The sequence below is a fragment of the Stegodyphus dumicola genome, chromosome 6 (assembly GCF_044657685.1).
Source record: "Stegodyphus dumicola isolate Sdum_Otavi_A_Nest chromosome 6, ASM4465768v1".
Lineage (NCBI taxonomy): Eukaryota > Metazoa > Arthropoda > Arachnida > Araneae > Eresidae > Stegodyphus > Stegodyphus dumicola.
Window position 1 is genome coordinate 102,955,695 of NC_140773.1, and position 15,021 is coordinate 102,970,715.

At 35.6% G+C, this 15,021-nt stretch overlaps 1 protein-coding gene across 18 annotated transcripts in view; it reads left to right on the forward strand.

The window, feature by feature from the left end:
• LOC118186714 (uncharacterized) overlaps positions 1-15,021 on the forward strand; it is a 120,230-nt gene that overhangs the window by 56,410 nt on the left and 48,799 nt on the right. For 16 of the 18 annotated variants that reach the window (XM_085818740.1, XM_085818739.1, XM_085818721.1 and 13 more), the window contains 3 exons: positions 6,646-6,741; positions 7,332-7,436; positions 10,209-10,304. In XM_085818740.1, coding sequence (XP_085674866.1) covers positions 6,646-6,741; positions 7,332-7,436; positions 10,209-10,304 — 297 coding nt within the window. The remainder of the gene's footprint in view (positions 1-6,645; positions 6,742-7,331; positions 7,437-10,208; positions 10,305-15,021) is intronic. The other 2 variants (XM_085818728.1, XM_085818735.1) reach the window with 1 other exon arrangement.

Sequence of the window (15,021 nt, forward strand, 5' to 3'; positions counted from 1 at the left end):
TCCATAATTAACGTTAATTAACAATACCGAACATATGAGCAAATTCACTTACCTCCGTTTGAGGTAATCCAAATGAACCCGAAATTTGTAAATCCAAACACACACTAATTTTTATGTCGAATGCGAAGTAACATATCACACTTTTTTATCAATTTAACACTTCACCTTTAAGCTTTTTAACCAGCACTTTATCCATAGGCACTAATCTTTCTACCGGGTTGCACGGACCACAAAATTTGTTCGAGCATATAAGTACTCATGAAACACAAACACTAAGCTTTAATGGACTGTAGCTTTATTTCTTTTAACTTCTGTTTGGATGGACACTCTTGCCATCGCATAGGTGCACCTCTCAGCATGCAATCAAGCACACTAATAATGGCCGCTAGCTAACCACGTTGTCGTTTTCTCCCATCGTGGTTGCCAGATCACTTCTGCCTTAACAGAGCACGAAAGACAAATATTATTATTGCATGGCCTTTTTGCCTGTTTTCAGTAGCATCGGTATTTAACCTTATATACTGATATCATTCTTAAACTATAATTTACTATGATGAGCTTATGACGCAAATGAATAGAAACAAGATAAGACAAGTGGTCAGATTATCTTAAATTTGATACAGGCAGAGGCGAAGTTCATAGTTGAAAACAACATTGTTCCCATTTGTTCACCCAGAATGCGCTAGTAGAATGATCTCTTAACTATTGCCTCCAAGTTTAAATCAGCTCACCAGCGGCTGAGCGGTAAAGTCACTGAACACTGGTAGTTTGGTCCCGAGGTTCGAATGTCGCAAACGGACTGGCTGCATGGGCATTTTCGTGGTTTTCCCTATGTTGTAATAACGTATATACGACTCAGTTTTCCTTATAAAGTCCTCCACGAAGGCATCCCTCCCCTTAGACAGATAGCCCTTGAGGCTTTGCCGTAATCGCATAAACCAAATCAATCAAGTTTAAATCACACTTGGTCACTTAACTGTCAAGGCCAGTAATAGGGGTACTAATTTTAGATAGTTTTAAATAAAAATATCAATAGATATTTATGATAAGAAATTATCCTGTAAGCAAAGAAACAAGAGTTTTGGTGCGTACACTGCTTTCTTTGATTTCCAGATAGCGAGAAAGTAAAGTTTAGTTGATTTGCATACTCGAAAAAAAAAAAAAATTCTGCGTATTGCTGATATTGCAAAATGTTTAATTCTAACTAAACATCTCTTCGAGAGTGCGTACAGAGGTTGGTAAGAATTTCACAATTTCTTCCGAACCATGAATCTTTCTCCCAACCAACACATATCATAAGAGCAGTTTGAAAGAAATATATCTGACGGTCTAGAGAAGAAATTTAATGGTCCAAAGAATGATCAAATTTAGGAGCTTGAAAAAAAAATAGAAGCTAGTTTTGGTGATATTGTTTTCATCAATATATAGAATTTGGCTGATAGGAACCTTCCTTTAGAGGGTGAGCAAAAAGGTAGGAAACTGCAGCCAGTAAGAAATTTCTAGAATAGTTTAAGTTAATGGCCAAGTATGGTGCCGTTTTGAACGAAAAGCAAATCCCAAAAGATTGGTGACGTACCTTAGCAAAGACATTCAAAATGAAATAATTGCGGTTTTTTTTAATGAAATTACTTTTGATCTAGGAAAAAAAATTGCAATCAAAAATAAACATTACTCGAATCCTAGTTCAGACACCAAATGTAAATCATAAAGGACATCTGCGCATAATTTTTAAGAACGATTGTTAGGTTTTCTAGAGTTTTTATGATGGAATAATAAATATATATATTATTTTAGGAAATTAGAGATAGCATGACAGATGGCCTCTCTGAATTACTATTTCAAGCAAATTATCCTATCTCGGAATAGCTTTTACAAATTGTCATATTGAAAACAACATGAAAAGAAAAAGCATTAAAAGATAAGTTCGAATTCTTCATTTAGTCATACAGTCATAACATACTCTCTATGCATGAGTATGATTTGTAGTAATGTAGCAAAATCTTCAATAATTGAGATGTATTTCTTTTGTGTCGCACAAATCTGGTTTACTTTGTGAGGTGCGAAGCACTGAGAATCTTATTCAGTAGTGTATATTTAATATTGTTACGAAATGCCTAGCTGCGATAAGATAGCTTCCCAGCAAAGCAGGTTTAGGGTTGCCAAAAAGCGGAAAAGAAAGACAGTGCTGCCAGATTTGGCGCGAAATCGTCCATTTGGCGACAGATTTGGCGATATGCCATAGACTGAGCGAGAGCATTCTAAAATAGATTCTTACGAGTATTCCTGGGCATGTTCTCGAAGGGAGGTTAAAAGCTATATATACCTTGCTTGTACGCCGAGTAGAGAGTATTGAGATTATGTTAAGTTCAGCAGTAATGTTTTGAGTTCAGAGATTAGCTTGAGAGCGACCAAACCTAGTCGGGAGCTGTGCTCTAGTGCTTTGCGGTGAAGATGTCTTCACCGTTGTAACCTGAAAACTGTGTTGCTGACTGTTTTAGCGTGTTTATCGTAGTTTTTAGACAGATTGTAAACGTGTCTTTAAAAATCTCCTGTGTAATACCGGCGAATAGTGTTTTGATTCTTCATCAAGTGTTTTCGTCAGTCACTCTAAATCCACGAACCCATAGAACGCAACAATATTGAAGACACTATGTAAAGTAAGTGGGACATAAGGATTGAAAATGTTAAAACCGTTAGGTACGAATTTAGTCGCATCATACATGGCGTAGGTAAGATGAAATATTTTAAGGGGAAACGCATCTGCTTTTTCGAAACATCCGGCCTGCTAAAAAAATTCCTGATATAGAAATTATCTTCAGGTTTTTATGCATAGTGCAATGTTTTTATGCATAGTGCAATGTTTTTATTTAAGTTGGTAAAGATAATGAAGCAATGTGCAATGTTTTTATTCAAGTCCTTAAAGATAATGAAGCAGTTCAAGAGAAATATTTGCAACTAGATATTACAGTGAAACTTATAAATGCAGTATTAGATATTAATAAGTTGTTTCGAGCTATTTGGTTTTAAAAAGCTGATAAAATACTTTTGTTGAGATATCAACAGCCATAAACAAAGGGCTGTTAGGAGAGCTGACTGTATGCATAGTAGCTGTTTTCTAATTCAGATGTATCACGCGTATGATGGGTAGAACTGTGAAAAAACAGTTTTCCTGTGAAAGTAAGGCTAAGCCTATATTAGGTGGAGGAAATTACAAATACACCTCTTCAATGATGTAATAGAAACTTATAGCTTTAAGAGAAACATCTGAAAAATTTAAGTTTTTGTTGTGATAATGTTTAGTGTTATTTAAAATATTAAGAATTTCATAATAGACAAAGACTGTTTAATAAGCAGTAGGAATTCACAAGTAATTGATTGGATAAGATAACAGAATGCCTGTAGTTTAGTCTCTTTTAGATTTCTAGTGTAAGGGCCTGAATGTATATTTTCGTGCTTCCTCATGTGTACCTTGAATATGAGCCACTGTTACTTGGAAAATCCTCCACGAAGATTTTTTTCGCTTAGGAAAATAGCGTTTTCCAGCTTTGCCTTAATCGATTAAATGATAATAACTAAATTAAAGCTATAAGAAGCTTGCAGATACTCTCAAGAAACCTAAAACAAAACTCGGGAAATACTAATATAACACATTTTATTAAAATATTAGAAATGCTACCCTCCCCTTTTGTAACAAAACTAGTAAGCCTCCAATTCTCTAACGAATCGAATAAGCGATCGTTTGAAACTCGCTACGGTATGAAATAGATAGGAATGAGAATAGCAGAATTAAAAATAAGAGAATAAATCCAAGTTTAAAGTAGTATATACAACGAGAGGTGAATCAATTAAAATATAACTCAAACTTTATTCAACATTGAGCAGTAAAATTAACAAAATAAATCACTTTATGAAATTAATGAAAAACTTCTCGATACACAATATTTCGAATAAAAACGTTGTTAAAAATCTTTAAACATTAATTTGCATATACTTTAAGGCTAAATGTAAACTCCGGAGTAGTAAATTGCGACACAATTCAGTGCTAAACAACGAACCCTCACTTTTACCCGCGGATAGGGAAAAATTCGTCCATGCTTTCACCTTGCGGGAGGAAATGAGGAAAGAGAATCCCTTTGATCTCGATCAGCTGACTACTTCCACGACACACATATCCTGCGTTTTCTAATATAAGATGCAAATAGCTCTCTAACGGTACAAGAGAACAACTATGAAAATAATTTAAAAAATATATTTCCTAGTGTGTCAGTTGCTCTGCAAGTCTGTGTGCGCAGCTATAGCCTCAGCAGAGCTGGAGCTTTAGCATTACTGTGTATCTTCCCTTCTTTTTACAAATTTTATAGTCTGAAAATCGAGAGGGGAATAGTGTGTGAATAATTTCATTTCCAAAAGATGCGGTTACAGTAAGAACATAAGAAATCAAAAGTAGTCATGGATAAAATACAGATAACTATCACAAATTTTATTTTAAAAGAAACCTACATTTCGATAAGAACGCATAGTAATATTAAATGTACAATCTCTAATAAGATATCTTTATTTTTTCTTCCCTGTAACTTGAATTTTGTTCGTTCTTATTGCTGTCTCTGCTAATCTTTGGGTCTCGAATAATCCATAAATTATTAGAAAGGTAAGCGTGTGGCTGACTCAGTGAAACCCCTGACTAATTGTCAGCTCGTATGTGCATCGTTGTGATTGTTCAGTTCTGATGTTAAGCTGGCATAAAGTTTAAAAGGGAATGAAGGGAATGACCTTCGCAGAAAGTTTGGGAGGATTCGTTTTTGTTTTAACAAAAACAGATGTATGGACGAATCCATTTTAAAATTTGAGGAAGCTCGTTCTCTGAAAGCATTGAGGAAGAGGAATATTTTTAAAATTTTCAGAATCTGGAGCTAAAATGCTAAGGGAAAATATAGAAAGAAAATACAATAATTTATTTAGGATCTTTAACAAAGGAACGAACACTAAAATGTCCTTCTGTAACAGCAGCGAAAAGGTAAATATGGCACTTATTTGGTTTGGTTTATTTGATAACGGCAAAGAACTCGAGGGCTACCTGCTTAGGGGAAGGAATGCTTTCATGGACTACTTTATGAGGGAAACTGGCTCGTATACACGTTAGACATGAGGAAAACCAGGAAACCGCCCATGCAGCTAGCCCGTTCGCCGGGGTTCAAGTCCCGGACCGAACTACCAGTTTTCAGTCACTTACCGCTCGGCCGCTAGTGGGCCTTCAAATATGGAACTAAAAATTTAGTTAAGGTATCTACTGCTAAAGAAGAAAGAAGGTTTAAAAGAATAATTCAAGGAGGAAATTATCTAAAGAGATAGAACTCACTAAAAAACAATTACGTCATTTTTTAAGTTTATCTAACGCAATAATAGACACACAAGCCAAAATTTGTGTTTTCAAAAAATGTAATTTCCAAATAAAGGTTTAGAATATAATATTGTAAAATCGTATTTCAAAAGCTTCTATTAGCGCTTTCTAATGGATTTTAAAATTCTGCATGTTGAAATTAGTATATGTTATAATTCTGAATTAAGTAAAAATATACTAGATGTTTTAGGTTTGTTTCATTGAATTCAGCATTGCGCAAGTATTCCACTGCTGATTTTAGCATGTCTATAATTTATTTGGTTAAATATAAGCTATTTTTAAAATTGGTAATATGTAAGAAATTATATTGGGTCATCTCATAAATAATGTGGTTAAAGTCGAAGGTGGAAGAGAGGAGCTATTTACATTAACTTGCTATAAAAGCAGGTAGTAATTATACCTCATTCTTAGTGCACGTTTTAAAGCGTGGAGTTGGATTATAATAATTATTTCTTCAAACCTGTAATGGAAGTGACAAAGAAGTATATTCGGTATATTAAAGGAGTATATTCGGTATATATGAGTTCAGTAATAGCAAATGAGAGGAATATTAATGCAGCATGTGGAAATCGGAACAAAAAGCATAAGCCAGTGTCAATGATGGTTCCAGAAATTCCAAGCCAAAACTAAAAGCCTAGAGGACAAACCTATACTGGAAAATCTGTAGCGCTCAACGAGAACTCTGGGGGGGGGGAAGCAAAATCCCGTTTTAACTATTCATGAACTAGCAGATGATGAAGTTGAGCATATTTTATATTAATAAAGTTTTTTTACCTCAATTTTGAAAAATAAAAAATATATATATAAAAAATCTCATTATTTATGGTATAATGATCGAATATATAAGTACCTACAGTTTTTCGAAAGAAAATGATTAGCGCTGATAAGTTATAGTGCTCAGAATAAGCAGAAGAAAATGGAAGTTTAAAAAAGAAATCATTAAAGAGTCCCAAAATTCTTAGGACGACGCTGGCGATGCCAATTTCTGATAAACGCATTAATTTTATTAAATAGTTTTCATCGGTATTTCAAAGGGATTTCACATTTATTCTTAAATCAATATTAAAAAATGTATAAATAACCCACTTCTTTTTTACTTTCTTGTCATCTGATTGATTATAAGCTACAATAATTTCTTCGGCTCATTTGGTTAGCGCCACTGCAAAACCTTTACAATGTGGCATTTTCTTTGTCTAGTTGTTTATTCGATTTATAAAATATAAGTGATGCACGAAATTATTTTACAGTGAATTTTGGCATACAGTGTTCTATTTCGAAATGCGATCCTGGCTGTCGTTTAGATTATAACACAAAACCATGTCCCAGTTGTCAGTGTGGCAGTGGTGAGTTGTTTTTAAAGGCATTTTTTCAAGTTTCAAAAATAAGTTATTATGTATTATATCTTTGTAAAATATGGCCTTGTTATTTATAATATATGCTCAATTTATAATAATGGATATATAATAATAAATTCTCAGATTTGAGCTGATTTTAGTTTGGTTATAATTTAAATTATACTTTCAAGTTATGAATACACGCAATCAAATAGATTAATTTCATGCATTTGATTTTATTTAATATATACCTAGGCTATATATGCGTCATAATCTTAAATTCAATTCACAGAAATAATATCAAGCTTTATGAAAAATTCCTTTCTGGAAGAAATATTTCACATGCAGTTATTAAATACATTTCTAGCATATAATACTTTTAGATAGCATAAAAATTTATAATGAGGCATTTAAAATAAAAAATAAAAAATTTATTATTAAGTACAGCGCTATCCATCAGTAATCGCTTTCTTGTGATCCTGTTTTATATACTACTGTTTATTTACATTTTTCTTAAATTTTATATATTTTTAAAACTTATTTCGTTTGCATTGAGGATTGATTATCACGTTATAACTTACTAATAATGGCGATTGCAGGAAGTTCTGATACTCTGTGCTCAATTCCTAAGTGCGACCCTGACTGCAGAGTTAATTACGATTCCACTCCTTGCCCAACATGTGATTGCGACCGAATCGTTGGTGGTAAGTAGTTTTGTTGTTTAAACGCTACTGCATAAAAGCTGATAATATTAAATCAATTTAGTTTTTATTAATATTAAACTAATAAAAACTAAATTGAAAAACTAAAGGTAACTACAACAAGAACTGGCATAAATATGCAAATCTCAGAAGTTCAGTTTTCTGCGTTTTTGATTGGACCTTCATCTGTGATGAGCAATATGGAACGAAAAGGAAATAAAATCATGAAAAACTAATATTGAATAATGATAAGAATTATAACTGAGAGAAAAAAAGAGAGAAACTTTTACGGATCAATGCAATAGGAGCAAATTACTTTTAAGACAAACTACCACTATTCAGCGGTCACTTACCACTATTCAGCGGTCACTTGGCTACCGATGGAGATAACCAAGTGCAACCTTTATTTAACATTATTGCTCTTCTTTTATTGAAAAAGCAGAGCAATCTCCTTTCCCAGGTTCATTAAATCCTGAAATAAAAGAATAAATTGCTTATTATTCATTTGTAAAGTTATCAAGAAACAAAATATTTACTTTTTTAATATAATGTCATTAAAATTACAGTAAATCTGGAATTTTAACAAAATTTACATATTGGGAGTTTTTGTGAATAAAATAATATGTTGTGAATCGCATTTGGATTGGAACGGATTATTTGATTACAACAAAGAACACTATGGCTATCTTTATATAGTACGTATCTTTATATAGTATAGCAAAGAACACTATGGCTATCTTTATATAGTATGAGTATAGATGCCTTCATGGAGGACGTTTTAAGGGAAACTAAAATAAATTTAAGTTAGCTATGGGAAAAACTATTAAAACAAATATACGGACAACTGATTCCCCAGGTTTGATTATTTGAGAGTTTCAAATACTCAGTTTATTGGGACGCATTTTCTGATTAATATAGACCAGGGGCTCTCCTAGGAGGTAATTTCATTATTTTATGGAGATGCAAACAGCCTTTTATTTGCCTGTTAAGTTTCTACTTTTTTAAGAATATAAAATACTGCCTTTATTCAAGTTTTGGTACTTATCAACATTTTGTATGCTTTCCTTTATTTGATTTAAAAACACGTAAAAAATAACCTAAATTTAAATAAATGTATATGCATTTTTTGAGTTAAAGGAGAAGAGGGATAAAGAACGTCTAGCAGTAATGAAAGTGGTGCATGGGTTGAGAACAAAAAAGGTGGAGAACCACTGATATAGATGATTTGGCGTTACATTGTAATCCCATACGTCTCTGTTATACAATGTTTATCGCACCTTACACACATGATATACTTTTAGATTATGGACACTTTTCATCAACACCTTTAGTCTAGTACACCGGTTTTCAACCTTTTGACTAATGCGTACCATCTAAACAAAAATTGAAAACCTTTAGTACCATCACTACAAAGTGCTAATATTACCACCACTCTTGAACAAAGCTCAGATCGAATAAATTTACGAGTGCTAGAGAAAAAACTCAATCAGGATGTTGGGTTTTAATTTTTGAATTAAATAGTTAAAAATACTTTGCTTCTTTGCGTACCACCTATTTTTCTCTTGCGTACCACCGGTTCAGAACCCCTGGTCCAATATACCATTTAATTATACAACAACTACAAATTCAGAAGAAGGTTTACGTAACGTTCTTTATTAAAACTTCAAACTTAACGATTTGCCCAACTCATTCTTAACATTCAATTTTCACGACTTACAGGATTTTAAGCCAAAACAAAATGTAAACTAAAATTTAATTTAATTAACTTAAGAAATTCACAACATAAATTCCTAGCAAACTTTGTCTCAGGAGTTCTACGGACTCCATTAATAAAATGCAATGCAGATATGAAGTAATTCTTAGAGTTGGGCGACGAAACGCTACGAAGTTCAGAATCGTTGCTAAAGCTCTTTCTCTAACTTCAAGAACTCTATTCTTATATACACGTAGCTGACTTGCATCCTTTTGATAAAAGTAGAAATGACACTGCAGTTAAAATTATAAGAAAACTAATCAAATTTGAAATGTACAAAATCTGAAAGCTTTCAGATTTTAAATTACGTCCAAAAGGGACGGTTTTTTTTTAACATTTTGTGTGTTACGTTTATTTATTAATATCATGTTCTTCGCACTTAAACCATAAAATTCAGTTCGACAGCAATATCACAAAACAATTTTTAAATGAGCATATCTATAGAATTTCCGATACACAGTCTCGCGCGCTGGAGATATTTTTTTTCCCGTAGAGTGTTGCCATTGCTCGCTTCTAAATCGTTGAGTTTGTTAATCAAAAATTCTTTAAAGTTTTGCAAAATATGAAATCGATAATAAAACAAATTCCAAATTTCAAATTTGGGCTTTCAGATGCCCATATCCGCAGTAGGATTACGTCATTCAAAATTAGATGGCTCTAGGTACCGTTGTTTTATAACAGTGCGAGAAACATTCATATATTCATGCAGATTCTTCATTATTTAATTTCTTTAAATATAACACATTGAGCGATAATATTTGGTGGCAACAATTTGAAAAGTGAAACAATGCCTATCGTGAATCGACGCAAAATGCCAAAGCGAAATTAATAGTCCTTCTGTGCAAATTGCCCCTTTGAGCTAATAATGAGTTAATTAACATAAAAATTTCAGCCTAAAATCATATTTCAATCAAGGCAAGTAAAAGGTGACTGTTTCAATTAGTAAAAACGTATGAATAGCTCTAGTTGTATGAAAACATAGATTTTCAGTGATAACATTTCTCTTCTCTTCCCGTATTCAGGAATACAATGTTCACCACCAAAGTGTGATCCAGGGTGCCACATTGATTATAACACAAAACCATGTCCGAGCTGCTCATGCAGTGGAAGAGGTGGAGGTATCAACTTTACTTTATTGCTTTTCTATATTACATGATACATGTTCCAGACTAAACACATATTTTTTTGTGCTTTTATAAATACTCATGTTCCAGAAACAAATTTTATATATCTGTAGCTTTTCTTCCAGGATGTGAAACTACTTATATTAAAGAGGAAATTTGCTTTCAAAGACATGTTAAACGGAAATATTATATAAGTATACAGGAAGCCCACTAAATTTCGGTACCACTTGTTTAATAGCCGAACGGCTGCAGCTATACTCATAAAAGCGCTGTCTAGGTAGAGTAAAGTGGTTATGCGCTACTAGATGAGATAGCTTACAGCGCCACCTGGTGAAAAAAGGTGGAATTAGCATCCCTGTCTCGAAAACGATACGCGATAGAGAGAAAACGTGAATTACAAAATTCTAGAGCATCGTCGATTTAGTACGAGAAAAGACCATGTGGACATGAATGTTAAGAACAGAATTCTGAAAAGGCGCATTTCTTTGTTCGCGATGTCCTACACTGTGACGCGACGAAACGATCTTAGAAACAACTTGTTTTCACAAGCTATCTTTATTTTCGATGTTCAGAAATGCACATCTGAATTCTTGTTAGAACTTCATGTTGCAAGCATTGTAGCAATGCGGGTGACACGTTTGCACAAGTATCTGTAATACATCGTTGAAGGTTCTGTAATGTTTGTGGAAGCGTTGCATATGCCTGCTGCTCATAGAAAAAAGTCCATTGGAGTCCGACCATGTGAACGTGAAGGCCACTCTTCGAAACCACCATATCTGATTATTCGTTCTCCGAATTCCTCCACCAGGTACTTCACTTGCTTCACTTGTGCTTCACTTATGACTTACTGCTTCACTTGTGACGTCTTGTGCACAGGGGCGGCGTCATGTCTTGAACCATCAATTCCAGAGTTGAAGCAACGGCAGGTTCTCAACAAAATAGAGTATTATGGCTTTCAAAAGTTCTAAATATCGTGCGGCCATTAACGTACCCTGATAAAATATTGGGCCGATTAGCCTGTTATTATAAATTCCACACCAAGCATCAATCGAAAACCGTATTTGTTGTCAAACGGCGGCAGAAAATGATGGATTTTCCAGTGCCCAGTAATGAGTGTTCTGCCAATCGTACATTTCATTCCGCGAAAAACATGCCTCACCCATCCTTGCTATATCTTCCAGGAATATTGCAGGAATATTGGTTGGACCTCTACCTGGTTCATGATGGAGTTGCACCATGCGAAGCGTCTCTCGGGCATCCTCGTCCAATAAAGCCTGATTAGGTGCTCGCCGGTATGGTGCCTAATTCATTTAGGATTTTCGAAAGGCGACTTTTTGAAAGGCCACAGTTTTCATTTGTCTCGCTTGTGCTGCTGTTTGGATATGTGAGGGCATATGATAAGACATCATTGTACTTTCTGCCCATCTTTAAATGGTCTGCCGGATCGAATCGGCTAGTCCCGCAAATCGTTTTGTATGAAGGATGCGGGCCTGCATTAAAATATTGCCAATTCAACTGCGCTGCCGATCGTGCCTTGCGCCCACATTCACCGTATAGTAGAACCATCTCACAATAATCATTTTTTGAAAATCGTCCATGACCATGATCTTCAACATACAACCCTGAGGAGTCTTTTATAGCTGTCTCAGGTGAACAGGTGTGACGTTTCTTACACTGTTTGCATAATGCACAAATTCGCACACCAAGCTCAAGTTGCGTTGAGTTGATGCGTTTTGCGACACGATTGTCTATGATCTGCATATTGTCTGCTCTATTTGTGAAGGCAATTAGTAGAAGGATGCAATACACGGGGTTTGAACCACAGTCCTCTCGACTGTGAATTACAAGCGATACAACTGTGTCTCGATTGCGGGCTCGTTTTTCATCCGAAAGATCCGTTTTTCATCTTTTCTCCTTTCGTTCAAGTTTCGTGACGCCACAGTTTCGGAAATCGCCAAGAAACAACTGTGTGTTTTCAGCGTTCTATTCCTAACACTCATATCCACAAGGCGTCTTTTTGTACTAAATTGACGATGCTCTACAACTTTGTAATTCACTGTTTCTTCCCATGTCGTATCGTTTTCGAAATAGGGACACTAATTTTCCACCAGGTGGCGCTGCAAGCTATCTCATCTAGTAGCGTATAGCCACTTTACTGTACCTAGACACCACTTTTATGACTATAGCTGCAGCCGTTGGGCATTTAAACGAGTGGCACCGGATTTTAGTGAGCACCCTGTATACACACACACTAACGTTTGTGAAAGCTGCAACACCATGAAGGAATTATACAAATTGAACCAAATTTACGGAAAATGTAAAGTGTGGTAAGACATGCAAATGATTAGAATTGCAGAGCGAATACGCATGCGTGAAATATGAACCGGCCGCTTCAACCATGTTTGGAAAGGACTTCCAAAGGACTGTAAAGTTGCTTTGAAATCTCTTTATCTTCCTCTGTATGCAGTGTACGTGTAATTAGTGGTCAAAATACCTCTTCATCAACGGAGATTGCCATATCAACAACTAACGGAGTTCGAACGAGGCCGCAACAATTGTATGCGAGAGGATAGACTTTCGTATCCAGCAATCGCAACCCGCAGGCAGCGTAATGCCACAGCAAGATATGTGTTTGGAAGAAATGGGCAGAGAAGAACAAACAAGGTCAAATCCTGGCAGTGAGGCACGGAATACCACAACAGCACGAAACGACAAATACATCATCCATATGGCTGTGACGAGCCGCGCAGCGTCTTCTTGTGTGTTAGCGAAACGTTGGAGCACGGCGGCTACAGGTGTTGTGTTGCCTGGCTTCACGGTTCGTCGCCGTCTCCTGCAGCATGAACCGCGTATAAGGGTTCCATTTGCGTAGGATTCTGCTGCGACTGAATCACAGATGCCTTCGACTTAAATGGGCACGGCAACACAGTGCGTGGCGTGGACTGTGGCAACAAGTTGTTTTCTCCGATGTATCTCGCTACAATCTGGAGTACAATGATGGAACACGTCAGACGTTACGCAGGTGACGTTACGCGTCAGACGTTACAGAGGGAAACGTCTGATGGTATGGCGCTGGATAACACATTCTCACAGTGTGTTATCCAGCGCCATACTGCAGAAAGGATGGAATCTGGCATCTAGATGGGGGGGAGCTATTGGGTATAATTTTCGATCCCATCTAGTGCAGATTACGGGCAACCTCTGTGGAACGAGAGGGTCCTTCCCATTCCTCGACGCATTCCGGGCGCTGTATTCCAGCAGGATAATGCCCATGCACATGCTTCTCGGACTGCACAAGCCTTCTTTAGCGCACAGCAGGTTTCGCTTCTTTCATGGCCAGCTTATTCTCTGGATATATGGCCCACTTGAGCGTACCCAGGATTTCATCGGTGGATGACTCGCTCTTGCAGCTGGTGGAGCACACACTAAGACTGAAATCTGGAGTCAAGTTGTAATCATATGGAATGTCATTCCCCAGGATTACATTCGGAACCTATATCATTCAATGCGACGACATATACAGGCGTACAGGCTCTCATCGTTTAGCGTAGAGGACACACAAAGTACTGATTTCCGCCGTTCCTTTATTATTATTTTTATTATTTTGTCATGTAAATTTGATCGTGTATTCATACCACTGTCAGTAATATCTGCAATAAATTCCATTCATTTCTGACAATTCCTTCTTCATGGTGTGGCATTTTTCACAAACATTACTGTATGCATATATATAGAAAAAGAGAGAGATTGCGTCCAGCCAATGCTTCTAGCCTTTCACCATCGAAAATGCTTTCCGTAAGCATGCAGTCAACGGCAACGGACTTTTCAATCATTGGAAAATTTCGCATTTTTAGATGAATCTCGTTTTTGATGATACAGTTTGAAGGGCTGCTCCAGGTGCAATTTTTTGCTCAAGAATTCAATGTTTAGAGATTCATCTGTAATCCTCAAGTACGCATTATGCAGATTTAGAGACTGGAATGGGATTGAAAAAAATTATGTACGCGCTAATGTACACTAATCGAATAGACGAATGGCGTAACTGCGTGTCTAATTATGAATCTAAATGCCACATCTAAATTTCTATAAGTGGGGGTTCAGTTATGATTCTATGATCAAAATACTCAATCTAGTTTTAAAAGGATTTATTAAAATACTAAACAAATTAATCTAATAAAGTTTTTAATCAAACCGGAACATCCCGGCCCCCGTTGGACGATTGTCCAACATCATTTGGAAATGGGAGTGGACTGATATTCATGCCTGAAGAATTAATTCTAAGAACTCATATATCTACTAGTTACTCTTACCTAGTGGATGTATTCCTAGCTTTGACATTTATCAACAAAATTTTCATTTTGATGATATTTTAACAAAATAGTGCTGAATTTGAAGAACATTAGTGTAATGGTTTCGAGAACATGTTGAGGAACTATCTTATTGGCTCCAGACTTAATTTTGCGTGATACAAATCCAATCAAGTGTTTTTGGTTTCAGAATAGCATCACATTAACAATTTAACTTCAGAAGCTGAAGGACTTTCTATTGAACTCATGATATGAGTGTCAAAAATTCTAATTTGCAACTTTTTCAATTGATACTTTTATACATATTTTCGTCTGATAAGAAGTCTTTTGACAACGAGAGAGCTACATTAAATTAAAAAGGTAAATATTTTTAAGGGTTTGCTGAAAGATACGTAGTACAGTAG